The 27,233-nt window shown below is 64.5% G+C and overlaps 1 protein-coding gene across 1 annotated transcript; it reads left to right on the top strand.

Moving 5' to 3' along the window:
- The first annotated feature begins 2,248 nt into the window (after positions 1 to 2,248).
- On the top strand, positions 2,249 to 26,115 carry FANCG (FA complementation group G). Its single transcript, XM_075932826.2, has 14 exons — positions 2,249 to 2,446; positions 2,719 to 2,809; positions 3,272 to 3,403; positions 4,073 to 4,266; positions 5,735 to 5,888; positions 7,973 to 8,103; positions 8,785 to 8,931; positions 9,810 to 9,970; positions 10,138 to 10,204; positions 10,781 to 11,121; positions 11,775 to 11,815; positions 12,664 to 12,831; positions 13,615 to 13,747; positions 20,728 to 26,115. The coding sequence occupies exons 1-14, from the start codon at positions 2,294 to 2,296 to the stop codon at positions 20,837 to 20,839; spliced, it is 2,025 nt and encodes a 674-aa protein (XP_075788941.1). The 5' UTR covers positions 2,249 to 2,293; the 3' UTR covers positions 20,840 to 26,115.
- Positions 26,116 to 27,233: the final 1,118 nt, after the last annotated feature.

The raw sequence follows: 27,233 nt of genomic DNA, 5'->3' as shown, positions 1-27,233 counted from the left end.
TGGGACTGTTAGCACTGGCAGGAGCCGCCTGCCCTCGGTCTGGTTTGGTGCCGCGGCAAAACTGATCGTTGCAAATAAAGTGTGAGCCACAATGGAAGCAAGACTGGGCCACTTTGTACGTGCGAGGGGTGGGGAGTGGAGGCAGCAGGCTGGCTGGAGAGGGCTGCTTTTCATAGACTCCCAGGGCCGGCAGAGTTCTTGGGAGAGACCCCTCCATACCCAAAGCAGGGCCAACCCCGACTCAATCAGCCCAGCCAGGGCTTGATCAAGAGGGGACCTAAACACCTCTAGGGATGGAGATCCCCCCCCCCCCTCGGGAACCCAGCCCAGCGCTTCCCACCCGCCTAGGGAAAGAGTTTTTCCTAATATCCCACCTAGACCCCCCCACTGCCACCTGCCCCCTCTGAGAACAGCCTCTCGCCAGCCTCTTTGGGACCCCCCTGCAGGGAGGTGCAGGCTGCTCTCAAATCCCCCCTCGCTCTGCTCTTCTGCAGACTGAACAAACCCAAATCCCTCAGGCTCTGGTCACCCTCCGCTGGCCCCTCTCCAGTGCGTCCACGTCATTTCCGTAGTGGGGGGCCAGAACTGGACGCAACACCCCAGGGCTATGTCTACACTCGCGGCTTCTTGCGCAAGTACAGCCGTTCTGGTGCAAGAATCTGCAGAGCGTCCAAACTGCCCGCCCGCGCTTGCGCAAGGAAATGTACAGTCCGGCTGGTAAGAGAGGGCTCCTTGCGCAAGAGCCACGCTCTTTTCTGACAGGTGCAGCCCTCCTGCGCAAGAGGGCAGTGTGGACGCTCGGCAGGGGTTTCTTGCGCAAGAGAGCGTCCACACCGCCATGGGTGCTCTTGCGCAGAAGCACAGCTCGCACACGACAGTGTGGACGTTTTCTTGCACAAGATGTTCCTGAGCAAGAAGCCGCCAGTGTAGACATAGCCCAGATGTGGCCTCCCCAGAGCTGAATAAAGGGGAATAATCACTTCCCGAGATCTGCTGGCAATGCTCCGTGGGGGGATGCACAGCACGGGAGTGGGAAAGGGGGGGCCCTGGGCACAGAAGGGGGCAAGCGCTTTGCAGAGGGGCGGGGTGCAGGTCAGTGGGGCGGGGGGAGCAGGTCAGTGGGGCGGGGGGAGTGTTTTGCAGAGGGGCGGGGGGAGCTTTGCAGTGGGGCGGGGCGGGGGGAGTTTTGCAGAGGGGCGGGGGGAGCAGGTCAGTGGGGCGGGGCGGGGGGAGTTTTGCAGAGGGGCGGGGGGGAGCAGGTCAGTGGGGCGGGGCGGGGGGAGTTTTGCAGAGGGGCGGGGGGTGCAGGTCAGTGGGGCGGGGCGGGGGGAGTTTTGCAGAGGGGCGGGGGGAGCAGGTCAGTGGGGCGGGGCGGGGCGGGGGGAGTTTTGCAGAGGGGCGGGGGGAGCAGGTCAGTGGGGCGGGGCGGGGGGAGTTTTGCAGAGGGGCGGGGGGAGTTTTGCAGAGGGGCGGGGGAGCAGATCAGAGGGGCAGGGGGAGCTTTGCAGAGGGGCGGGGTGCAGGTCAGTGGGGCGGGGGGAGCTTTGCAGAGGGGCGGGGTGCAGGTCAGTGGGGCGGGGGGTGCAGGTCAGTGGGGCGGGGGAGCTTTGCAGTGGGGCGGGGGGTGCAGGTCAGTGGGGCGGGGGGAGCTTTGCAGAGGGGCGGGGTGCAGGTCAGTGGGGCGGGGGGTGCAGGTCAGTGGGGCGGGGGAGCTTTGCAGTGGGGCGGGGGGTGCAGGTCAGTGGGGCGGGGGGAGCTTTGCAGAGGGGCGGGGTGCAGGTCAGTGGGGCGGGGGGAGCTTTGCAGAGGGGCGGGGGGTGCAGGTCAGTGGGGCGGGGCGGGGGGTCTGAGCGCACAATGGGGCGCTCCACACCAGCTCCTGCGAGCCCCGCCCCCGCCTTTGGGGCCAATCCGCGTCAGCTCCAGCTGGGCCCCGCCCCCTGCGCTCCTTCTGCTTCTGCAAATCGGCGCAGCGTCCGCAGCCCTGCCCCCGCGTGCGTGGCGGCGCGCGCAGCGCAGCCCCTCCCCCGGGGAGGGAGTGTGCTTTGCGTTCGGAAGAGATTGGGCTCCGCTCGACCGCCGTAGCGCCAGCCCGTGCGCGGGCCCCGCCCGCCTCGCGCCAGCGTCCGCCGCGCGCCGCCCGCACGTGAGACGCACGGCGCCACGTCCAATCTTCCGCTTCGCCGCTTCCCTTAGCAACCGCCGCTTCCGCCCGCCGCGGCCAATCGCCGCCGCCGTCCCCACGCGCCGGCGCCAATGGGCGGCGAGGGGGCGGGGCCGGGCCGAGGGGGCGATGGCGCAGCGGCTCCAGCCCCGCGGCCGGGCGCGTCCCGCCGAGCGCAGCCGGCCCCGCGCCAGCAAGAGAGCCCGGCGCGAGCCCCCCCCCGGCGCCGGCTGCCTGCGCGCCTGGACCGAGGAGAACGACGGGCTGGCCGGGAGCTGGCGGGTAGGCGGGGCTGAGGTGGGAGGTTGTGGGGGGGCCGGGAGCGACAGGGCGGGGGGGCCGGGGGGGCCCGGGAGCGACAGGGCGGGGGGGCCGGGGCCGGAGGGGGGGAGGCCGGGGGGGGGCCGGGAGCGACAGGGCGGGGGGGGGGAGGCCGGGGGGGCTGGGTGCGACAGGGCGGGGGGCCGGGGCCGGGGCCGGGGGGGGGGGGGGGGCGGGAGCGACAGGGCGGGGGGCTGTGGGTCGAGCCCCCCCTTGACAGCCCCCCCTTGCAGGCCGGTCGCTCCTCGGGGCCCGGCCGAGCGGCGCAGCAGGGAGCCCGGCGCTGCCGACTCGCCTTCGACTCGCTGCTGCGCAAGATCCAAGGTAGGGCGGGGCGGGGCGGGGGGTGAATCGCGGGGGGGGGGCCCTATGGCTCGGCCTGCCCCGTCCCCCCTCCCCCGGGGCGTGTGTCGGAGGCCGCCCGTCACGGAAGCGTTCCCCGCCGGGCCTGGGGGGCGGCAGCGCAGGGGGCTCCTGGACCGGAGATAAACCCGCTGTCCCGGGTCACTCCCCCCCCCCCCCCCACAGCCGGAGGGGTGCGACGCCCCCGCGAGCCCAAACGCCTGGAGGGTCAAACACCCCAGTCCCCAACGTGTTGGGAGGAAACTGAGGCACGGGCCTGGCAGCCTGCTGCTTCCAGATGTGGGAGACACTGGTTCCCCCTGCCTGCGGCCGTTCCCTGTTGTGGGGCTGTACCCGCGCGGGGCCTTGGGTAGGGATTGCTGTCTGTGCAGACTCCACTGGGCACGCATCCAGCTGCCCTCTTGTGCTCGTCTCTAACTGCAGGGCTGCCAGCCGCGCTCCCCAGCCTCTCTCTGGAGCTCACTGTGCTCTACAACTCCCTGCTCTTCGCCATCAGTGAGTCTGATGGCCTCGTGGAGGGAGAAGCTGAGCGAATCAGCCATGGGCTCATTAGAGGTAAGGAAAATGCCCCATGTGGCTGAGTGGCAAGGTCAGGAGGCTGGCTGGAGCAAGGCCGGAGGGGGTGATGGCTAAGGCGGGTGATTTCTCTGTGCCTGACGTGAATGGCACTGGCAGCTGTCTGAGGCTAGGGGGGAGTGAAGGTGGCAGCTGCAGTGCTCTCCGAGTGTAGGAGTCTGGGGACCTGGGGCTTTAAAGCTTTGCTGCTCCCTTTGTTAACACCGAGTGCCACAAAGCGCCCAGTGTAAAGGCGCGTTGCTCGTTTGTGTGTGGCAACTTGGGGTTGAGGGAACCGGGAGAAACGAGCGGCGATTCGGGGAGGGAGACACGGCGTTCCAGTGTGGCCTCTCTGGGCAGACCCGCGTTTAGTAGGAGTTGGCAAAACTACACTTGTGGCTTTGACGTTGGGCTGGGGTACAGTCGAACCTCCAACAGTGTAACCGAAGCACCCTTCAGTCCCTCCTCTGCTTGGGAGAGCTCTGGTTCCCCTCTGCTCTTGGGGTTCTCCTCTGGACTGTAGCAGGTCGGCAGTTCTCCTAGAGCCAGGGGAGCTTGCCTGGTCCCTTCCCAAGGCAAGGCCTCTCTTGCGCTAAGGTGCTGTCACGTCCTGGGATGGAATCTCTTGCTGAGCAGACTGACGTGTACCCTGTGGCTGTTCTCTTCTAGTTCTGGAGGCTTGTGGGGTGTCTGGGCAGGATCTCAGCACAGAGGAGCTCTGGCAGAAAGTGCTGCAGGATGTGACCACGGAAGAGCTGTGCGTGCCTCTGCATCGACTGGGTGCTCTGCAGGGGGCGGTGTGGCTGGCAGCGAACTGCCTGGGGAGCGTCACTGGTCTCTTCCGGCTCCTGAGTGACCCCAAGGTAAGGCTGGGTGGCCTCTCCAGGTGCTTGTACTGCACCTGCCCCAGAGGGCTGGGGTCTAGCCGTGGGCTGGTGTATGGAAGATTTCCTGTTGTGCTGTAGGTTGCTCTCCTCTCCTGTTCTAAACTGCCTGCTTGCCTATTGCTGCTAACTCCCACCCCCCGTGGGGCCAGAGGCTGCTCTAATTGGAGGCAGAGGATTCCATTCTGACTCTTGCAGGCATCCCTTTGCGCCCGGGAGCATGAATCTGGTTACCACGTCATTCCTACAAGCTGGCTGGGTGTGTGCTCCCCGCTCTGGGACACGCCAGGCCTGCTTGTCGATTTTCAGCTTGTTCCTGTGGTATGGCCAAGGGGGTCTGAGAGTGCTTCCCTGCAGGCTTCAGTTAACGGCCACAGGTCTGACAGCCCCAGATTGGGATCAACGTTTGTCGTAAAACACTGTCAACAAAAGCCCGTCAGGGCACTCCCCGGTCAGCATGCATTCTCGCCCTGACGCTCCAACTTTCAGGGTGCACAAAATGGCTCTGAGAGCTGCTATTTGCTCTGGGCTTGTAACACCCAGAGCAGTCGGGTTCCTGGCAGGGTTGCCAAACACACTGCAAGGGATGCTCATGCGCAGAGCTGCAGCTTCTGAAGCGCGTGAGTTGCTGACCATGAGTCAGCAGTAACGGTTTCCTGCTGCTTGGAGAGGCAGCAGGGGGCTGGTCTTTCAGCAGAGGGGCTGTGTTGGCCGGGGTGAGCTGGGGAGTCCAGCAGGCGTGTGCCTGCGCAGCTTGTGGGATGAGGGATCTGGCCCCGGGATCCTCGGGTGTTCTGAATGGGTTGCACATGGATGCTGCGTGCCAAGGGCAGCATTGGAACATACGGAACTCATCCAGGCAATGAGGCAGGATGCCACGCTCTTGGGACCATGGGTCCGATCTACTGCCAGGGAAGGTGGGAAGCCCTTGGCTGCAGGCCAGAGAGAGGCTGCTGTGGGGCAGGGTCTGGGCACAGGGAGCTCACAGTCTGAAGCACAAGGGGGCAGTCTTTTTGGCTCCTCTGGCTGTATGGCAGGCCATGAACGTGTGGCTGGGGCAGGAGGTTGTGGGGCAGGCTCTGGCCAGGTGCTACTCGCTTCTGGCTGACGGGGCAGCAACTGAAGGCAGGCTCCCTGCCTCTGCTGCCGTGATCCTATGCTGCTCCTGGATGTGTCCAGCATGCCCGGCCGCAGCTCCTGAGGGTGGCTTCGTGTACTGCTCTTACTTGTAGGCACTTCCCCCTGCAGATGCCTTTGGCCACAGTTCCCCATTCCCGGCCAATGGGAGCTGTGGGGCTGGTGCCTGTCCTGGCAGGCTGGGTGCAGGCTGTGGGCTGTCCCTTGCCTAGCCTGGTCTAAAGGCTCAGGAGGCCCAATGCAGTCCCTTTCTCGGGGCTCTCCAGTGTCCAGTAGCCCAGCGATGATCTCTGCCCTGTGCCTTTTACAGGGCCCGGAGCCTTCTGCCCATGGCGATGAGAACGAGCTCCTTGCGCTCCTCAAGGCATGGAGTGTGCCGGTCGAGGAGGACGCCTCGCCCCTCGTGGTGCAGAGCATCAAGGACTTGAAAGAGATCCTGTGGACCTCGGCTGCCTTCCTGCAAGGTATGCTTAGAGAGTACCTTGCCCAGCTCCACGGCGCTGCTGCGCCTCCCCTTCCAGTGCCAACCGCCCCCTGGCAGCCGGGCGCGGGGCGGAGTGCTCCGCCAGCCTCCTGCCCCGCCGGCCTCCTGCCCCGCCGGCCTCCTGCCCTGCCGGCTCTTGGTGGCGTTCGAGTTGAAGAATCAAGCCAGGATCTTCTCAGGTGTCCCTGGAATGTCTCCGCTTTGATTTCTGGCTCAGCCCTGCCTGGCGGCCCAGACCGAGCTCTGCCTGGGGTTGCCGTTGTGGCTTGAACGCTCCCGGGTGGCTGTGCCCCCAGAGGAGAGGGAACTGGGCGGCAGCCTTGGGCAGGAGGGACCCCCTGTGGGAGGGGCTGAGTGCAGACATGGGGCACAAGAAATAAGTGGCCCGGACGCAAGTGGAGCCTTTCCATTAGTGCCTGAGGGGGGTCGGACACTAGCTCCTTGATGGCTCTGTCGAGCCCAGCACGGCCCAGCTGACCCTGCCTGCCTGCTCCCAGGGCATGTCGGCAAAGGCGCTGCAGGGGAATGGACAATCCTGCTGGGTTCGGTCTCTGCCTGCCAGCGAGCCTGGCTCTTGGCATCCCTCATGGCAGTGGCTGGGAGGTCCCCGTGGCCTGTGCGTGGTGCAGTGGGGGTCAGGGGAGCTGGCAGGCGGGTGTAAGGCAGGCGGGGCCGCGCTGAAGCAGCAGCGCTGGGTGGGGCAGATGGGCAGGGCGTGTGGGGGCCGTTGCAGGCATTGGGATGGCAGAGGGGCAGGGCGTGTGGGGGCCGTTGCAGGCATTGGGATGGCAGAGGGGCAGGGCGTGTGGGGGCCGTTGCAGGCATTGGGATGGCAGAGGGGCAGGGCGTGTGGGGGCCGTTGCAGGCATTGGGATGGCAGAGGGGCAGGGCGTGTGGGGGCCGTTGCAGGCATTGGGATGGCAGAGGGGCAGGGCGTGTGGGGGCCGTTCCAGGCATTGGGATGGCAGAGGGGCAGGGGATGTGGGGGCCGTTGCAGGCATTGGGATGGCAGAGGGGCAGGGCGTGTGGGGGCCGTTGCAGGCATTGGGATGGCAGAGGGACAGGGGATGTGGGGGCCGTTGCAGGCATTGGGATGGCAGAGGGGCAGGGCGTGTGGGGGCCGTTGCAGGCATTGGGATGGCAGAGGGGCAGGGCGTGTGGGGGCCGTTGCAGGCATTGGGATGGCAGAGGGGCAGGGCGTGTGGGGGCCGTTGCAGGCATTGGGATGGCAGAGGGACAGGGGATGTGGGGGCCGTTGCAGGCATTGGGATGGCAGAGGGGCAGGGGATGTGGGGGCCGTTCCAGGCATTGGGATGGCAGAGGGGCAGGGCGTGTGGGGGCCGTTGCAGGCATTGGGATGGCAGAGGGGCAGGGCGTGTGGGGGCCGTTGCAGGCATTGGGATGGCAGATGGGCAGGGCGTGTGGGGGCCGTTGCAGGCATTGGGATGGCAGAGGGACAGGGGATGTGGGGGCCGTTGCAGGCATTGGGATGGCAGAGGGACAGGGGATGTGGGGGCCGTTGCAGGCATTGGGATGGCAGAGGGACAGGGGATGTGGGGGCCGTTGCAGGCATTGGGATGGCAGAGGGACAGGGGATGTGGGGGCCGTTGCAGGCATTGGGATGGCAGAGGGGCAGGGCGTGTGGGGGCCGTTCCAGGCATTGGGATGGCAGAGGGGCAGGGCGTGTGGGGGCCGTTGCAGGCATTGGGATGGCAGAGGGGCAGGGCGTGTGGGGGCCGTTGCAGGCATTGGGATGGCAGAGGGACAGGGGATGTGGGGGCCGTTGCAGGCATTGGGATGGCAGAGGGGCAGGGCGTGTGGGGGCCGTTGCAGGCATTGGGATGGCAGAGGGGCAGGGCGTGTGGGGGCCGTTGCAGGCATTGGGATGGCAGAGGGGCAGGGCGTGTGGGGGCCGTTCCAGGCATTGGGATGGCAGATGGGCAGGGCGTGTGGGGGCCGTTGCAGGCATTGGGATGGCAGAGGGGCAGGGCGTGTGGGGGCCGTTGCAGGCATTGGGATGGCAGAGGGGCAGGGCGGAGTGAACCTCTCGCCTGCGTGTGCCAGGTCTGCAGGGCCTGGAGGCTGGCAATCTCCCTGCAGCCCTCTCCCTGCTCCAAGCCGCTGCATCCGGCTTCTGCTCCAAGAGGGTCCTGGCCCAGATCTACACCTGCCTCGGCCGCTGCACTCAGCAGATGGTAAGCTGGGGCCTGATCCTCCAGCAGGGCTTGGGAGGGTGCCGGGCCGGGGCCCGAGGTGTGCCTGTGCAGGCTGGCAGAGGTGGGAGGAGACTGGGCGCATACAAACACTTAGGGGATCGGATGCCTGCGACGGAGTGGGAGCGTGCGGGGCTGGGGCTGTGCTGTCCGGGGCCTGGGAAGCAGAGTGGCACAGGGGGGCAGGGAGGAAGGCCCACAGCCATAGGGCAGCGTGGGAGCTTTCTGAGACGTGCTGAGCAGCAGTGAGGCCTGCGAGCCAAGCCCAGAGGCAGCGGTGGGGCTGGAGGGGAGGGGAGGGCAGAGCAGAGCTGGCATTGGAGAGTCTGCCGCTTCCTACCCCAGATCCATCCCAGAGGGCTGTTGCTGTGCTTGGTGGGGGCATGGACTGGCCCTCACCGTGTCCTGACCTGGCAGCTGCCACTGGGATAGGGAGGTGGGGGCAGAGGGAGGAGTTGCTGGGCCAGCGAGGGATGTGTCCTAGATGGCAGGTGTGGCTGAAACGACACTGCCAGATGCCTGGACTTTGCTTTCCAGCCCCAGGGGGTGCTGGCTGCCCTGGGCCTCTGATTCCTCTGCCCCAGTTCCCTGGGAAGTTCTTGGTCAGGTGCTAGCCGCGTGCCGAGAGCAGCGACTGTGCTGACTGTCTCCCCTCCCACCCAGGGCAAGCCTCAGACCGCCCTGCAGCACTTGAAGCAGGCGCTGCAGGTGGATTTCCAGTGCGTCTCGGCCCTGTCCCAGGCCGCGCTGGTGTACCGCCAGCTGGGGGAGACGGATGCGGAGCTGGAGGCCCTGACTCTGCTGTACAAGGTTTGTCTGTTCCCCAGGTGAGGGGTCACAAGCTGTGATGTCCTCCAGCACCCTCCACCGCCAGCCAGATTGACCTCTCCCCCTGCGGTGGGGTGGGGTCGGTCTGGGGGCTAAAGCCCATTGGAGGTCGCTCCTGGCCGGGCCCCCAGCACCCCGTTGCTGGATGCACCCAGCTCAGCAGATGGGTAATCGAGGGTGGGGCTGTTTGACCAGCTGCGGGAGCCAGGTCCGTTCTGCCCAGTGTGAGCAGGAAGCTGATTGATAGTGTGTCAGTGTAGGGCCCTGCCCCGGGGGGTTCCCTGGCACTGGTCTCAGCTTAGTGCACTGTTCATTTTGCGCCCCCATGTTCTTAAAGTGCCCCTTTGGGACTGAAGATAGCTTCCCCCTAGCCCCTGACAGCAGAGAACAGGGCCGGCTGGGCCCTCGGCGGGCAGAAACTGCTCGGGACCACTGACCTTCAGGGCGCTCTGCTCTGGGTGGCTGTTAGATTCCCCGACACGGCAGTTAGCCTGGGTCCTCTCCACACTGCCGGGCTCGGCTCGGTCTCCGGCCCGCGGCGGCTGCATGCAGGGAGAGGGAGGCTGACAGGGTGCGGAGGAGTTAGACTCATGGAGGTTCGCTCCATCGATGACTTAGCCGGCTGGGCAGGGATGGTCCCTGGCCTCCGTGTCAGTCTGGGAATGGGGGATGGCTCCCTGTTCTGTTCGCTCCCTCTGGGGCACCGGGCACTGGCCGCTGTGGGCTCAGGACCTGAGCTGGATGGGCCTTTGCTCTGACCCAGCCTGGCCGCTCTGAGTGAGCGCAGAGGCTGCGACGTCTGTGGGGTGGCTCAGTGCCCGCGGGGATCTCCCATGGGGTCTGTTCCTCCCCCCGCGCAGGCTCTGGAAACCCCCGCTCAGGAGGCTATCACCATCAACCCCTGCTTGCTGATCCGAACGGAGCTCCTCGTTCACTCCCCGGCGCTGGCGTCTCTGCTCAGCCGCAGCCACCCCACGGAAGTGAAGTACCTGCTGGCGCAGCGATGCCTCCAGGCGGGCAGGTACGGCTCCCTCCCTCGCGTGCTGCGGGTAGAGCCATTTCCCGGCACCTCGGGGGTGACGGAGCAGCCCACACGGGAACCAGTGCCCCAGGCAAGAGTCAGTCCCTGTCAGTCCTGGGTCCTCTGGCTGCTGCCCCGGCTACACCTCACGTCTCTCTCTGCCGCAGGATGGCCGAGGCCGTGGAGCATTACCTGGATCTGCTGGCTCTGCTGCAGGAGGGGCCGCAGCAGCAGGTAGGAGTCCACGTGGGGCCTTGCAGTGCTTGGCTTCCCATCCTGGGACTGGGCAGGGCAGCTCCCTCCGTCGCTCCCCGAACTCTGCAGGGGCGGAGCCCTCGCCTCTCCAGCCCATGCTGCATGGAGCGAGGGGGCAGAGTGCAGGCTAGCGGCCTGGCCCAGGGTTCGAGAGCGGGGGGCGGGGGGAAAGCTCACTACACCGTAGCTGGCCCTCGTGTTTTCCAGCCGGTCTCTGGCTTTGGGCCTCTTCTGTGAGACACCCCAAGGCTGCTCCACCACACGGCAGCTGAGCGCTCGGCACCCCTCGGGTCCGCCCCCCGGCCCTGTCCAGGCACGCCCCGTGGGAGAGCTGCCCCCAGGGCTGTGCCCCACATCTCAGCTGGCTTCGGAAGCCCCTGCACAGGGCCCCTGCAGCCCTCGCTCCTAATTCAGCCTGCGGAGCGGCTGCTACCGGGCCCCGCAAGGTGCCCCCCAAGGTCAGGGTGACGCGCCCTGCCCCCCAGGTCACACTGCGCGTGCTGGGGCTCTGTGGAGCGCGGGCTCTGAGGGCGACGCTGGGGTTCTCCCTGCCAGGTGCCCCTGCATGGCCGGTCGGCTCTGCCCAGGATCCCGGAGGTGTTCCTGGAAGCAGCGTCCGCCCTGGAGCAGCTGGAGCGGCACAAGGACGCCATAGCCGTGTGCGAGGAGATCATCACTCGAACGGAGGACCTGATCCCGGAGACGCTGCGCATCGAGCTGAACGCCAGCGCGGGAGGGGAGGCGCCAGGCAGGGCGGGCTCCCCGTCGCTTGGCATCCCGGCCCAGCAGCGGGAGACCCTGCGCTGCATCGTGTGGCGGGCGGCTGCCTACCTGCACCAGGGCCAGGCTTGGACCAGGCTGGGGGACAGCAAGGAGGCCATCACGCAGTTTACCAGGTGACACGCGGGGGGTGCCTGCTGCAGCCAGCCAGGGCGCTTGGCTGGCACGAAGCGCAGCAGGAAAGTAAAGGGGTAGTCGACTATCGGGTAGTCGACTAGTCACTTCCCCTCCCCCCAGCACGGGGGAGAAGGAGAGGGGCAGTTCAGTGGCAGCTGCCCAGAGCCCGGGCTCAGCTGCTCCATGTGGCGCTGCTGCTTTGAATGCTGCAGGGAACCTGGCCTCCGGCTCCTCGCGCCATTTCAAAGCGACAGTGCCGCGTGGAGCCTGGGCTCTGCTGCGGGGCCCCCGCTGACCTCGGGCTCCGTGCGGCTCGGCTGCTCTGAGATGCCCATGAGCCCCGCTGGGGTTCTGGTCCGTTTCCAGGGCGGAAGGCGGACGTGCTTACCGAGCAGTCCATGGAAACTCCGCCAACTACGGAAACTAGCAACCTAATCGCTGCTAACATCCCTACAACGGAGCAGCTTGCGCCCTGGCCTGGGGCGTGCTGCCTCCCCCACCTGGAGCGGCGACGCGCTGCTATTGGCCGGGGGGCGGGGGGCCCCCACACACTGGCTCTGGGGCTCAGCTGTGGCCCTCTGCTGTCAGGGGGCTTCAGTGCGACGTCGCCGATGGGAAATGGCGTTGGAATGACTTGGGCCGTTCCCTTTAGGTGCCTTCACGTCCTCCTGAGAGTCCAGCTGGTGAGCACAGGTACAGTACAGCCTGGTGGGGGCGGGGGGCGGGGGGCTCTGGATGTGGGGAGAGCTGGGCTAGCGCTCCGCAGCACTGGGGTGGTTACAGCGGGCTCCCGGCCCAGCCCCCGCCCTTGCAGGGAAGCCTGTCCCCAGCACTGAGCTGTGGGCAGATCCTGGCCCATGGGGCGGGGGAAATCCAGCTCTGCTCTGTCGCTCTCCCCCCACTTGCTGATGCCAGGCAGCCGCCCTGCCCTGAGGAGAGGGGAGAATCCGGCTCTGGGGACAGACCTGGGCTTGGCCGGGAAGTGGCTTTTCCAGGAGAGCTCGCGGGTGTCAGAGAACGGGGCTTGGCCGCCCCCGCCGCCGTTGGATCTGTGCGGGGAGGGGAGCTGCTCTCAGGCCGGCGGAACCCTTCCTTCCAAGGCTGATGAGCAGCTTTTGCTGGGGAGTCCGCTCTGCCCCCTCTGCCGCAAAGGGGGGGGCCCTCCCGGGAGCCAGTCTTGTCCTGCCCATAGAGCCGAGGGGCAGCTTCTCGCCTTGCAGAGCCTCTTGGCCCAGGGGGAGGAGTCTCAGGCGCCCAAACCTCTGGCCGTCACTAAGCCACAGCCGATCCCGCACAGGACTGGTCCCTCTTTGCCCTGCGTGTGGCCTGGCCTGGCCTTCCCTTCAGGGAGGTCCCGCCCAGTGTGACAGGCCTCCGCGGGGCCCCTCGTGCCCATAAGAGCCCCACAGGAAACGTCACGTTGCAGGGTTTGGCTGGGGCTGGGAGCCAGCGCCCCCGCAGAGCTCCGGGGGAGGGGAGTTGGTGCTGCCAGCCTGGCAGGGTGCAGCGCTCAGCCCCGTGGGGCGTTCTTTCCGTGGCAGCCAGCCTCCGTAGCTGGGAGGAGACGCCGGAGGACGCCCTGCCCGAGGCCAAGGTGCTGCAGAAGATCCGGCTGCTGGCGCTCCTTGGACGAGGCTCCCAGTTCCAGGGGCTGGGCCGGGACAAAGAAGCGCTGATGAATTTCCAGCACAGCTTGCAAGTTTGCCCAGGTACCAGAGGCTGGTATTGCTGGGGGGCGGGGGGAGAGGCTCCGTAGTCGGAGCCCAGGCTGCTTTGCTCCCTCGGGTGGGGGGGGAAGAAGCCCGTTCTGGGGGACACCTAGCCCGAGGCGCTGGCAGACGGCAGGGCGAACCAGCGGCCCCGCTGCGGGAGCAACACAGGGATCCCATGCAACCCAGGCCCCTCGAGGAGCCACGGCTAGCCCATGGGAATCCCAGCTTGGAGAGCCCTTGTTCTTGTCTCTGGGCCCAGCCACGAGTCTCCCCTGGGAGCAGCCTGTCTGCCCTGCTCTTCTGGCCCTCCTGCAGGCTGCGTGCCTGTCCCTGGGAGCAGGCACCGCTTGTGAGGGGAGGTGCCATGTGCGGGGGGGAGCCCGTGGCCTGCGGTGGCTGGGCACCGAGGGGCCAGGAAGCCAGGCTGCTCTGGAGCAGCCAGTAACCCGAGGAGCCTGGCCGAGTCTTGTGATGCTTTCCCCGGGGACCGTGGAGCTGGGCCGACCATCCCCAGGTTCTCGCTCAGCTGCTGGGCCATCAAGCAAGGTTGGGCCGGGCCGGGCTGAGTTCAGCAGAGGCCCTCGGTGCCTGCGGCAAGCTGCCCTTGTGAAAGGTGCAGGCCTGCCGGCCCTGGGGAGGAACTTGGGGCAGCAGCGCTGCTGGGAAAAGCTCCCTGCCCCTGTTCTCCTCACTCTGCCGCCTTGCCTGGCTCAGGACCCCCCCGAGCCGCCTCTGATGCACACGGTGCCCAGTGCCGGCTGAGCTCCCTCTGCCTTGCAGGTGACCCTGCTGCCACCTCTCACCTGCTGCAAGTGCTCTGGAAGCTGAACCGACGGCAGGAAGCAGCTGCTCTCTGGCAGAAGCTCCACACGGACGCTGCCCCGGCGGATGGACAGCAGGACGCCCTGGGGAGGTGTGTGGGGTGCGTGGTGGCTGGGGGAGTAGGAGAGCGAGCGCCAGGGCAGGCAGGTCGAGGTAACCCCAGGGCTCTGAGGCAGGGATGTAGAATGAAAGGGGGCGGGCGGGCTGGAGTGCCCCCCTTCCACCACCACGGGCAGGGACTGCTCCAGTTCGGCCCCGTTGGCAGGGGCCCAGACGACCAGAGCAGCCCCCTGCCCTCTGGCAGGCAGGAAACTGCTCCAGGTCCCCCCACTTAGCCAGAACCAGTGGGCACCGCCTGCTAAGGGGGCTGCTGCCAGTTAACCTTTCACACCCCTACAGTGTGGTGGCGCACTAGGCAGCTTGTGTAGACCAAGACTTGGCCTGTCTGGGCTACCCCTGCTCATGAACCCGCCAGCCCTGGCAGGGCCTGGGAGCTGAGCCCCCTGCACCACATGGGGGGCAGACACATCCTAGCCAGAGCCCATGCAGGCAACGGGCTGTGTCCAGCTCTGACTTGGAGCAGTGCCGGCGCAGGCGGCTTCGAGCCATCACCTCAGCACGTGCCCCCGGCCTCCGTTGTTACTGCCCGACTGAGCCACCCTGGGGAGCCAGGTGTTACTGCACAGAATTCTGTTACACTCTGGGGGCACCCGCCTATGCCCACTTCCTAGGGCTCACAGCGCAAGGCACCTGGCTCCGCTCGCTGGGCTCCCGGCAACCCCCCACTCCCTGTGACTCCGGGCTTAACTTTATGGGCTTTCTTACCAGGGAAAGAGTCTTGCACAGTAACGTCCTACGTGCTCACTGTCTGTGTCCAGGATCAGGTCCATCCGGGGGACTCCGGTCTCTGCGCGGTGCCACTGGCACAGGGCTGGGGTCTGGCAGCTCTCATCTTGGAGCTGTGTCCTGGGGTTGGTTCCCAAAGAACTTTCTTTGGGACCCTGTTTTATAGAGTGACACTTGATCCTGCCTTAACCCGACCATAGCCAGTTACTTAATGACAATGTTACTAACCAGTCGTACTGCAACAGGATTTCCGAACCACTCCGACCCCACCAGCTTCATTGATTTACACCGAGCAAAATGAGTTCTGTAGTCGGCAGAAATGTATTTAACGTGTGCAGCAAGCAACGAACCAGACCGAGAACAGACCGACAATCGCGGCTGTGGGAGCCGTAACCACAGGACTATAGGGCAGGCTGGTGAAGCTGTCTTTAACCATCTTCTGATACAAAAACTTGGTCCTGTGGCACCTTAGACTAACAAACCTATCCTAGAATCACAGGGCTGGAAGAGACCTCAGAAGGTCAAGTCCAGCCCCCAGCCCAAGGCAGGACCAATTCCAACTAAATCAACCCAGCCAGGGCTTTGTCAAGCCGAGACTTAACTAGTAGTGTGAGCTTCTGTGGGCACAGCCCACCTAGCAGCACTGGGGATGGCGGCGCCTTTAGGTCGGGGTCCCCTTAACAGCCTGGTATTACATCGTGGTGACATCATTCAGAGGGGAGGGGGTGACTTCCTGCTTCTCAGCTGGCAGTCAGGGTGGATTTCTTGCAGCCAGAGCCTGGACTGATCCCCACGTGACCGATCTCCACGCTGGGCTAGCATGGCTCCTGCTGCTTTCCTGGCTCCCTGCCCTGTTGGAAGCCAGCCGGCGAGTTCGGGAGGGCATGCCTGCAGCAGAGGGGAGGAGCTGGCGTGGAGCCCCGGCAGGCGGGTCCAGTGTGGAACAGGGTGGGGCTTGACAGCGAGATGGCAATGCCCTCCCTGCTGTAGCCAGCTGCATTTCCAGGGGCAGCCCAGCGATGGCAGGCCCGGTTCTGGGACCCACTCTGCAGAAAGGGCCTCGGTAAATTGGAGCATGTCCTTCTCTGGCTCCTCTCTGCTCCCCAGAGCTGGGACATGCACCGCGTAGCAAGACTCGTGAAGCTAGGCAGGAGGGCTCCCAAGGGGAGGGCGGAGGGGACTAGCTCAGTCGACGCAGGGGGCCAGGTGCACTGGTGGGCACTGCAGTCTCGCCGAGGCGGCGCCCATGGCTGGTCGTGGGAGCTCGGCACGCTCGCCTGGAGAACTGTCCCGTATTTCAAACAGGGAGGGATGTGCCTCCTGGAACAGGTCAGCAGCCTTTCCCGAGTGGTGTGCCAAGATCTAACCTCCTGCCCTGGGCAGCCGCGCCACACCCAGGAGGGGGGAGGGGCTCTCTCCACCGTGTGCCCCCTTGCTGTCCTGCCCTGGGCTTTGCTACCCCTTTTCCTGTGGGGAGGAGAGCAGCACCTGCACATGTTTCTCCCCACTTGGGTGCAGGATCTGGGTGGGAGGTGGGGGCAGGAGCAGGCTGAGAACAGGGTATCTGACTAGGGGGAGGGGGGCAGGAGCAGGCTGTGAGCAGGGTGTCTGACTAGGGGGAGGGAGGCAGGAGCAGGCTGAGAGCAGGGTGTCTGACTAGGGGGAGGGAGGCAGGAGCAGGCTGAGAGTAGGGTGTCTGACTAGGTGGAGGGGGCAGGAGCAGGCTGAGAGCAGGGTGTCTGACTAGGGGGAGGGAGGCAGGAGCAGGCTGAGAGCAGGGTGTCTGACTAGGTGGAGGGGGCAGGAGCAGGCTGTGAGCAGGGTGTCTGACTAGGGGGAGGGGGGCAGGAGCAGGCTGAGAGCAGGGTGTCTGACTAGGGGGAGGGGGGCAGGAGCAGGCTGAGAGCAGGGTGTCTGACTAGGGGGAGGGGGGCAGGAGCAGGCTGAGAACAGGGTGTCTGACCGGGGGAGGGAGGCAGGAGCAGGCTGAGAGCAGGGTGTCTGACTAGGGGGAGGGGGGCAGGAGCAGGCTGAGAGCAGGGTGTCTGACCAGGGGGAGGGGGCAGGAGCAGGCTGTGAGCAGGGTGTCTGACTAGGGGGAGGGGGGCAGGAGCAGGCTGAGAGCAGGGTGTCTGACCAGGGGGAGGGGGCAGGAGCAGGCTGAGAGCAGGGTGTCTGACCAGGGGGAGGGGGCAGGAGCAGGCTGTGAGCAGGGTGTCTGACTAGAGGGAGGGGGGCAGGAGCAGGCTGAGAGCAGGGTGTCTGACCAGGGGGAGGGGGCAGGAGCAGGCTGTGAGCAGGGTGTCTGACTAGAGGGAGGGGGGCAGGAGCAGGCTGAGAGCAGGGTGTCTGACCAGGGGGAGGGGGCAGGAGCAGGCTGAGAGCAGGGTGTCTGACCAGGGGGAGGGGGCAGGAGCAGGCTGTGAGCAGGGTGTCTGACTAGGGGGAGGGGGGCAGGAGCAGGCTGAGAGCAGGGTGTCTGACCAGGGGGAGGGGGCAGGAGCAGGCTGAGAGCAGGGTGTCTGACCAGGGGGAGGGGGCAGGAGCAGGCTGTGAGCAGGGTGTCTGACTAGAGGGAGGGGGGCAGGAGCAGGCTGAGAGCAGGGTGTCTGACTAGGGGGAGGGAGGCAGGAGCAGGCTGAGAGCAGGGTGTCTGACTAGGGGGAGGGGGGCAGGAGCAGGCTGAGAGCAGGGTGTCTGACTAGGGGGAGGGAGGCAGGAGCAGGCTGAGAGCAGGGTGTCTGACTAGGGGGAGGGAGGCAGGAGCAGGCTGAGAGCAGGGTGTCTGACTAGGTGGAGGGGGGCAGGAGCAGGCTGAGAGCAGGGTGTCTGACTAGGGGGAGGGAGGGAGGAGCAGGCTGAGAACAGGGTGTCTGACCGGGGGAGGGAGGCAGGAGCAGGCTGAGAGCAGGGTGTCTGACTAGGTGGAGGGGGGCAGGAGCAGGCTGAGAGCAGGGTGTCTGACTAGGGGGAGGGGGGCAGGAGCAGGCTGAGAGCAGGGTGTCTGACTAGGGGGAGGGAGGGAGGAGCAGGCTGAGAGCAGGGTGTCTGACCAGGGGGAGGGGGCAGGAGCAGGCTGTGAGCAGGGTGTCTGACTAGGGGGAGGGGGGCAGGAGCAGGCTGAGAGCAGGGTGTCTGACTAGGGGGAGGGAGGCAGGAGCAGGCTGAGAGCAGGGTGTCTGACTAGGGGGAGGGGGGCAGGAGCAGGCTGAGAGCAGGGTGTCTGACTAGGGGGAGGGGGGCAGGAGCAGGCTGTGAGCAGGGTGTCTGACTAGGGGGAGGGGGGCAGGAGCAGGCTGAGAGCAGGGTGTCTGACTGGGGGGAGGGGGGCAGGAGCAGGCTGAGAGCAGGGTGTCTGACTAGGGGGAGGGGGGCAGGAGCAGGCTGTGAGCAGGGTGTCTGACTAGGGGGAGGGGGGCAGGAGCAGGCTGAGAGCAGGGTGTCTGACTAGGGGGAGGGGGGCAGGAGCAGGCTGAGAGCAGGGTGTCTGACTAGGGGGAGGGAGGGAGGAGCAGGCTGTGAGCAGGGTGTCTGACTAGAGGGAGGGGGAGGGGGGCAGGAGCAGGCTGAGAGCAGGGTGTCTGACTAGGGGGAGGGAGGCAGGAGCAGGCTGAGAGCAGGGTGTCTGACTAGGGGGAGGGGGGCAGGAGCAGGCTGAGAGCAGGGTGTCTGACTAGGGGGAGGGGGGCAGGAGCAGGCTGTGAGCAGGGTGTCTGACTAGGGGGAGGGGGGCAGGAGCAGGCTGAGAGCAGGGTGTCTGACTGGGGGGAGGGGGGCAGGAGCAGGCTGAGAGCAGGGTGTCTGACTAGGGGGAGGGGGGCAGGAGCAGGCTGTGAGCAGGGTGTCTGACTAGGGGGAGGGGGGCAGGAGCAGGCTGAGAGCAGGGTGTCTGACTAGGGGGAGGGGGGCAGGAGCAGGCTGAGAGCAGGGTGTCTGACTAGGGGGAGGGAGGGAGGAGCAGGCTGTGAGCAGGGTGTCTGACTAGAGGGAGGGGGAGGGAGGCAGGAGCAGGCTGAGAGCAGGGTGTCTGACTAGGGGGAGGGAGGCAGGAGCAGGCTGAGAGCAGGGTGTCTGACTAGGGGGAGGGGGGCAGGAGCAGGCTGAGAGCAGGGTGTCTGACTAGGGGAGGGAGGCAGGAGCAGGCTGAGAGCAGGGTGTCTGACTAGGGGGAGGGAGGCAGGAGCAGGCTGAGAGCAGGGTGTCTGACTAGGGGGAGGGAGGCAGGAGCAGGCTGAGAGCAGGGTGTCTGACTAGGGGGAGGGAGGGAGGAGCAGGCTGAGAGCAGGGTGTCTGACTAGGGGGAGGGAGGCAGGAGCAGGCTGAGAGCAGGGTGTCTGACTAGGGGGAGGGAGGGAGGAGCAGGCTGAGAGCAGGGTGTCTGACTAGGGGGAGGGAGGCAGGAGCAGGCTGAGAGCAGGGTGTCTGACTAGGGGGAGGGGGGCAGGAGCAGGCTGAGAGCAGGGTGTCTGACTAGGGGGAGGGGGGCAGGAGCAGGCTGAGAGCAGGGTGTCTGACTAGGGGGAGGGGGGCAGGAGCAGGCTGAGAGCAGGGTGTCTGACTAGGGGGAGGGGGGCAGGAGCAGGCTGAGAGCAGGGTGTCTGACTAGGGGGAGGGGGGCAGGAGCAGGCTGAGAGCAGGGTGTCTGACTAGGGGGAGGGAGGCAGGAGCAGGCTGTGAGCAGGGTGTCTGACTAGGGGGAGGGGGGCAGGAGCAGGCTGTGAGCAGGGTTTCTGACCGGGGGGGGGGGGCAGGAGCAGGGTGTCTGACTAGGGGGAGGGAGGCAGGAGCAGGCTGTGAGCAGGGTGTCTGACTAGGGGGAGGGAGGCAGGAGCAGGCTGAGAGCAGGGTGTCTGGCTAGGGGAGGGAGGCAGGAGCAGGCTGAGAGCAGGGTGTCTGACTAGGGGGAGGGAGGCAGGAGCAGGCTGAGAGCAGGGTGTCTGACTAGGGGAGGGGGGCAGGAGCAGGCTGTGAGCAGGGTGTCTGACTAGGGGGAGGGGGGCAGGAGCAGGCTGTGAGCAGGGTTTCTGACCGGGGGGGGGGGCAGGAGCAGGGTGTCTGACCGGGGGAGGAGGCAGGAGCAGGCTGTGAGCAGGGGGTGGGGGAGGAGGCAGAGTCTGGGCAGAACTTTTTTCCCCAGTGTCTGTAACAGGGTTTATTTATTGTAACAGTCGCTCCCATGTCGCAGCCAGATGCTGTAAGTCAATGGCCCCTGGGCCGAGTGTGGAACGGAGGCCTCGCCAGGAGCACGGCGGGCAGGTCTGGGCTGGCTGGCCAGGATCCAGCCTGCTGGCACCTGGGTGAACTCCAGCAGCCCCAGGGGCGCTCTGGCCGGTGCGAGTGCCCGGTCGCACGGGTGGCACAAGGCGGGAGCGGAGCAGCAGGGACTGGGCCATGGCTGCAGCGGGTCCTTCGCGGGCAAGACGGCGGCCGGGTCTGCTTTTGCCCCCCGCTGCTCTCGGGCTCCCTGTGCCGGGCGTGGTTCCTGCTGCTCCACTGGCCGGGTTCTGGGCAACGGAGCAGCGGGAAGAGCCGGCAGGCAGCACGCTGTGCGCTGCTTAGTTCCTCCAGCCGGGGGGGGGAGCGTGTGCGCACCGAGCGCTCGTGGCTCCGGTTTTCTTCTCCAATTGCCCAGCGAGGCTCAGGGCTCTCTGCTCCCCTGCGGGCCCTGGCACATCATCTTGTGTACTGCCCGTGCCGGCCCATCCTGTAACCGACTCCCGAGGGTGTTGGCCCGAGGCATTCTCTGGCCTGGGCTGTGCCGCACGGTGCCTGTCTTCTGGCCTTGGACTCTCTGCTTGGTGTGCCCCCCAGCCTGTGCAGCCTTGCCTCCCCTGTGCTGGCCTGCCTGCCTGCTGCTGAACCTCGTTAATCACCCCGCCAGCTGTGGCTGCCGGGTGGGGGCTGGGATTTGAGCATGTTCAACCAGCACCATGACTCTGGCGTGGACATGGCCTGTGTTGCAGCCCTGGCTGGGGGGATGCAGGGTGGGATGTGGCCAGAATTCCCCCCGGCCTGGCCCGTAAGGGGAGCTGAAGCTGCCGCAGCGTGTGGGATGCACCTGGTGCCCTCCTCTGGAGGCAGCTCAGCCTGGATTTGGGGGGGGGGGGGGTTGACAGTGCCTGGGGCAGGCTTCTGAAGCGGTGGCGCTGTCCCTGCGTGGGCTCTCAGGGTGATCCGCTGCCCCGGTGCCCCTCGCTTCCTAACCTGCGCCCTCGTCTCTTCCAGGCCCTACCCCCTGTACCTGGCGTCCTGCCTAAAGCAGGTGAACAGGCCACACGACGAAGCTCTTGCTAAGGATCTGCAGGACTATGTGAGGACCAGTGGCCAGGATCCCTAGAGCCGGCCCTGTCCCACTCCCCACAGTCACACAGCTGCTAACATTTCCTGCCCTGCAGCGGGGCGGCCTTCTGCTCTGATGGCTTTTCCTGGACTCGGAATGGCTCTGGGGCAGAAGAACTCTTCCTAGCCAAGGCACTGAAGCACCAAGCAGCTATTTTTCTAATAAAAAGGACATGGGAGTAGCCTAAGGCCGGCATGTTCGGCTTAGGGGCGCTCGAACTGTACGTTACAAGTGAAGCCGGGTCTGCCACGGGGCGCTGTGCCCTCTGACCGTGCGGAGGGGCTGCCTGCCTGCCTGCCAGCCACCGGAGACCAGGTGCGTTTCAGCATGTCGTCGCCCAGTGGAGCCAGTGCCGGCTGTCGTTCCAACGCCTGTTCCCCGCTGGTGGTTACGCTCCTATGATCTGGAGCTGGAGCTGGCTCTCAACGCAGGCACCCGCGCTGCCTTCTGGTCTGAGCCGAAGCAGCTTCCCCTGGGGGCAGGTCTCATGGTGGAGAGAGCGGGTTCTCCCATGGGACTGGCCCAGCGGCTGTGGTCACTCCTGGAGCGGGGAGGCCAGAGCTGTGCTAACTAGAGGGAACTGCTCAGCTACGGCTCAGCTCCTCTCCTGGGGAGAGGAGGCATCAGCCCTGGCTGCTCTGGGGGGCTGTGAGGGAGGCAGGGCGGAGTCTGGCATGGAGGCCGGCTCAGCTCCATGTGTAGGGCTGTGCGTGGGATGGGCTGCCCTTCAGTGTGAGGTGGGGTGTTACCAGGGCTTGGCTGGCCGGTCTGCAGCGAGCCTGGGGGTGGGCACAGTTCTGGGAAGCAATGGGAGGGGGTCACTGCCCAAGCCTCGAAGGAAGGGGGTGAGACCCCCCCCGGGCAGGGGCTGCCCTCGGGGGAACCCTTCATAGAGTGAATGGAGTTGCTCCCTTCCCCACACTCCCCTAAATCGAGGTGCCCCGGGCCCTGTTCCCCTTCCCTGCACATCGGGTGGGATTGGGGAGACGCCTAATCCCCAGGACCTCCCCTGTGTCCGTTTCAGCCCTTTGCTGTCGCGGGGCCGTTTCCCGTGCGTGAGGACGGCTGCAGGCTCCGGCAGGTTAAATGTTCCTCGCCTGTAAATATTTTGCTTCTCTGCCAAAGAACAAAAGAGCGGGGGGCTGGACAGCTGAGAGTCGGTTCTGAGGAGATCCAGCCTCGGGGAGGTTGAACGCGCCCCCTGAAGCACTGATGGAGCCAGCCGCCCTCAGCGGCGGGACCTGCAGCGAAGGGGAGGGCACCGAAGGGCGATGGAAGGACGTAGGGTCTCACCCAGGCCTTGGGAGTGGGTGGTGCGCTCTGCCCAGAGCTTGGGCAGATTCAGAGTGATGGGGCCAAGCAGGCAGGCTCCTGTCCCCAGGACACCTGATGCTGCAGGGAGAGCCAGGGCTGGCTCGGTGGGGACAGCTCAGCCTGGCTCATGAGCCCTGCCTGGGGAGGGTCCTCGTGGCACAGATGGGGGCTCCAGGGGGTCCTTGCCTGGGGAGGGTCCTTGCGGCACAGATGGGGGCTCCAGGGGGTCCCTGCCTGGGGAGGGTTCTCGTGGCACAGATGGGGGCTCCAGGGGGTCCCTGCCTGGGGAGGGTTCTCGCGGCACAGATGGGGGCTCCAGGGGGTCCCTGCCTGGGGAGGGTCCTCGCGGCACAGATGGGGGCTCCAGGGGGTCCCTGACTGGGGGGCTGTTAGAGGTTCCAAGGCCAGCAGGGACCCTGTGGCCGTGGGGTCTGACCCACGTATCACGCCCTTCGGCCTGCCCTGAATGAAGTAGCTGCTGTTTGAACCAGAGCAGACCTCCTAGAGCGTCCCAGCTTCCCTTGAGCCGAGAACACTCCTAGCCTGGAGAAGTGTCTCCAGGGGTTCATTGCCGTCACGTTTGACTTCCTAGTCCCAGGCTGATTCTGGCTGAGCAGCCCATGTGCACAGGCTGGGCACTGCTGCCTTACCAGGCCTGCCTTCAGCTCCCACTGCCCCCTCCCCCCCGAGGCTGGGTCTGCTGGGGGCCTCCCTGCTGCCAAGTTTCCCTCGGAACAGCTCCTCCGAGCCAGCCTGGCCAGGGGGTGCCACTGTCACACCTGGGGGCTGTGCCCCTCTGGGGTATGGTGCAGCTGGGCCAGGGTTTAGAGCAGCTGCTTATCTGATAGTTCTCCCCCCCCCCCCCCCATGACTCTCTCAGATAGAGGCAGCAAAGGGGGGAGGAGAAGGGGTTCTTCAAAGCGGCAGCACCATACGGAGCCTGTAGCCGGGCTCTGTGCGACGCTGCCCCTTTGAAACGCTGCCTTGGCATTTCAAAGCAGGACTGCAAGGAGCTGACCCCGTTTCACACGGCACTGCTGCTTTGAAACATCACCACGGCGTTTCAAAGGGGCAGCACCTCATGGAGCCTGGGGTCAGCTCTGTGCGGCGCGCTGCTTTGAAACGCCAAGGCAGCGTTTCAAAGGGGCAGCACCGCACAGCTGATCCCGGGCTCGTCTGTGTGGTGCTGTCCCTTTGAAACACCACCTCGGCGTTTCAAAGCAGCAGCGCCGCGTGGAGCCCAGGGTCAATAGGGGACTCGGTCCCATGAGGGCGTTTCTGCTTTGAAACACACAAGAGCCCTTGCTGGGGCCCAGCATTCCTCCTTCGAAAGGTCCAAGGGCCCCGGCGGGGACCCAGCACGGGTTCTTGTACACTTCAAAGGGGGACTGTGGAAGTGCCTCTCGACTAGTCTAATTCCATCGACAACTTGACTAGTCAATTAACTGCAATTTCACATCCCTAGTTGCAGTGGGGGAGGTCTAGGGTGGAGATTAGGAAAAACTCTTTCCCTAGGCGGGTGGGAAGCGCTGGGCTGGGTTCCCTAGGGAGGGGGTGGAATCTCCATCCATAGAGGTTGTTCGGTCCTGGCTTGACAAGCCCTGGCTGCGATGGTGGCGTTGGGGTTGGTCCTGCTTTGGGCAGGGGGCTGGACTCGATGCCTCCCGAGGTCTCTCTCAAGCCTCCTCTTCTCTGAGGCTGATGGGCAGGAGCGGGCGTGGTGCTGTTATGGGGGGTTCACACACATGGGGCTTTTGAAGCGTGTCTTGCTGCTGCTGACTTTGGGGGGGAGGGGGCGTGTTAGCCGTCCGATTGCTCTGATGCGGTGGAACGCGCGTGTCCGGCTGGGCGCTGACGGGAGATGCCGCTGTGTAGCGCGCGGGCTCCCGTCTGTCGAGGCTGCCTCCTGCTGTTCCTGCCCCTGCCAGAGCTGCACTTCTTGCTGCCGCAGATACAGGCTAGGAGCTGGTGCCTGAGAGACCTGAAGCCATGGGGTTGGCCTGGGGCGTGAGGCCAGTGTGTGGGGGAGGACCACAGGGCTTGGCTGGTGGATTCCCAGGATGGCACATGGGGGCATTAAGGATGCTCTGGCTGTGGGGGGCATGGCTGGCAGATCAGCCCCAGGGCGTGGGGTAGGGTTAGGGCTAGGGTGGGAGGAGGGGCGGGCTGGGGTCCTGGCTGAGCAGGGACTGAGGTGAAGGGAAGTGAGAGGGGGGTGTTGAGCTGTGGCAAAGGGGGAGCTGGTGTCAGGGATACCAGCCCAGCGCTGGCCCTCCCCTCAGCATGACTCATCTTGGGCACATGGCTGGGCCTTCTCTTGCCTGGGCATGTCCCTCACTCCCCTTGAAATTCCCCTTCCTGGGGGCTGGTGGGGCATGAGCAGGGCTTGGGCCGTGCTGTCGGGGTGCGCAGGCGCTGGGCAGTATGGGGTGTGGCTGAGATCGGGGTCCTCCCGCCAGCAGGAAAGTAGCACAGCCGCCCCTCCCCCAGTGCAGGCCTGGGCCCATGCACCCCATGCCCGAGAGTAGAATTCCTGCTCTCCCTGTCCGACTGTCTGCCCCACAGCCAGCTTCATGCTACAGGCAGAGCAGCTGGTGCACAAACGCACTGTGCCCCCCCTTGTCCTCCAGGAACAATGTGGTTCGTGTGCAACAACGAATCCACGGCCTCGACCCAGCCAGTCCCCTCTCGTGGGGCCAGTGTCCTCGCAGCCTCCCGTTCACCCTGCCCAATAGCAAAGTCCAGGTGCCTGCTCCTCCAGCCCCAGGGTCAGAGCGGAGGGGGCTGTGCTGATGAATACAGCGCTGGAGGAGGTGTGTTGTAGTGAGCCTGAGTCATTCCAGTGGGTCCCATCTCCTGGCTGCTTCGGCCCCAGAGACAGCCCGTAACTGGTTTGGCTGGGAAGGGCTCACTCACCGGCTGGAGAGCTGGGCCTGCTGGGGAGATGAAAGCAGGTCTGGGGGGGAGAGCTGCTGTTCTTTGAGGGAGGAGGCTGGTGGAGGAGGGGTAGATCTCCCAGCACCCTGCTGCATGCAGGGCTGGGCCAAAAGTCCTTTTTTGGAGGAGGCGGACGTGGCGCTCACAACCGGCCCGGAAGAGAAGCTGTCATTTGTGTGCCACGGGGCCTGACGGAAGGAACAGCCGGCTGGGAACTGTGAGGTGCACTGGCTGCACAGGCGACTCGTGGCAGGGCTTTTACTGGGGCTGGGAGAGGAACAGAGCCAAGCCCCCAAGCCCGCACAGACCAGCTGTGGTGTTGCAGCCCGTGACGGGATAGCCCTGGGCCAGCACCTTCCCTGCACTGTGTCCTGGTTTCCCCTGCCACGGGCCAGCCATGAGCTGGTGTTGCCAGTGATGTGCCCTGGCTCAGGGAGTTGCAGCAGCAAGGGCAGAGTGACGGCCTTTCCCAGGCGGGGCTTGGCGGTAACAGCAGGAGAGGCACAGGGTATGCTACACACACTCACTGGCACAGCTGCGCCAGCCCGGGGGTGAAGAGGTGTGAGCCATCACAATGTAGCGGTGCTGGCAAAGGACCTCGTGCCAGTGCCAAGGTCAAATATTAGTTGCAGGCTTGTAGTTTCTGCTAATCCTAATCCGAGGGGAGAGAAGAGCCAACCAATTGTGAGCTCAAAAGAAAACCAAGTGGATGGAGACCTTGAGTTTGGATGCCCTTAATCTAGCAGCTTCTATGGCTATGGTTAGTAGGAATGTTTTGTTGATGAGTAGTTGATTGAATTAGGAAAAGTGATGACCCAAAGGGCATCACTATGAGCTACGTGTTTTGTAAAAATTAGTTACAAAATCCTTAGCTAATACTGTGGTGGGGAAGCAACCGGCCATTGCTAACCTGCTGCTAATTACTTGATCTCATCTCAGATTGTAAGTAATTTGGGATGTTCTAAATCTATTGCTTATGTCTGTGTGTGCTGAAATCTAATAAATAGTAGTTTTAGATAAGAGCATGCTTACTTGTATTAATTTTTCGTCAGCCAGAGGCACTGTGTTCCCACGGATTGATTCCTGACATTCCTGCGTGAAATAGTTAAGTTGCCACTGCTTTGGGTTCTGAAAACTCTGGGTTACACACCTGGACTGTGTCTAGACTGGTCAGTTTTTCCGGAAAATCAGCCGCTTTTCCGGAAAAACTTGCCAGCTGTCTACACTGGCTGCTTGAATTTCCGCAAAAGCACTGACTTCCTACTGTAAGAAATCAGGGCTTCTTGCAGAAATACTATGCTGCTCCCGTTTGGGCAAAAGTCCCTTTTGCGCAAAACTTCTGCGCAAAAGGGCCAGTGTAGACAGCTGAGATTTGTTTTCCGCAAAAAAGCCCCAATCGCGAAAATGGTGATCGGGGCTTTTTTGCGCAAAAGCGCGTCTAGATTGGCCAGGGATCTTTTTCTGCAAAAAGTGCTTTTGCGGAAAAGCGTCCTGCCAATCTAGACGCTCTTTTCCGAAAATGCTTTTAACGAAAAACTTTTCCGTTAAAAGCATTTCCGGAAAAGCATGCCAGTCTAGACGTAGCCCTGTTGCTGATCCTGCATTAAATTCAGCACATCTCTGGTATATCGCTTTGGAAAGGAAGTGCTGTAGATAGTCCATGTCTGGTACAAGAACCTGACCTGCCAGTAGCAGCCCTGCTGTGTATGTGATGTCAAAGTAAATTAGGGCTAGCGAACAGAAGCAGAAGAAACAAAGCAACGGAAATTGCAGGAGCTCGTCAACCTACAATTCTTCAAGGTCCTAGAGAATTTCAGCCTTGGTAGACCTTCAGAATGGACACACCGGAAGCAAGATTTTGCATTGTTACAAAATTTCCTAAAGAAACTGGAGATATTTAGGTATCTTCTTTAACTTATGCTATGAAAGATATGCCGGTAAAGGATTGATAGAGCATATCTGCCTTTACAAGAGACAGTCACAAAAATGACTATGAAATGGTTTTGGCTGTTTGATGCTGCTTAATGCCTTAGAGAAATATGGCTAATGGAAGAGCATGTTTTTACCAGGGAATTCAAGAACCCAGAGGAAATGTTGAATGTTATATAAGAGCTCGGTGTCCACTGGCCAAAAAGTGTGA

Source organism: Pelodiscus sinensis, chromosome 6 (assembly GCF_052426305.1).
Source record: "Pelodiscus sinensis isolate ZL-2025 chromosome 6, ASM5242630v1, whole genome shotgun sequence".
Classification (NCBI taxonomy): domain Eukaryota; kingdom Metazoa; phylum Chordata; order Testudines; family Trionychidae; genus Pelodiscus; species Pelodiscus sinensis.
Note: the sequence above shows the minus strand (reverse complement) of the source record. Positions and strands in the feature narration are given on the sequence as shown.

Excerpts from the sequence above, each read along its gene's own strand:
- FANCG (XM_075932826.2), top strand. The coding sequence starts at position 2,294 with ATGGCGCAGCGGCTCCAGCCCCGCGGCCGGGCGCGTCCCGCCGAGCGC. Across the intron at positions 4,267-5,734 it reads GGCTCCTGAGTGACCCCAAG|GGCCCGGAGCCTTCTGCCCA; the intron begins GTAAGGCTGGGT and ends TGCCTTTTACAG. Across the intron at positions 8,932-9,809 it reads CCCTGACTCTGCTGTACAAG|GCTCTGGAAACCCCCGCTCA; the intron begins GTTTGTCTGTTC and ends CCCCCCGCGCAG.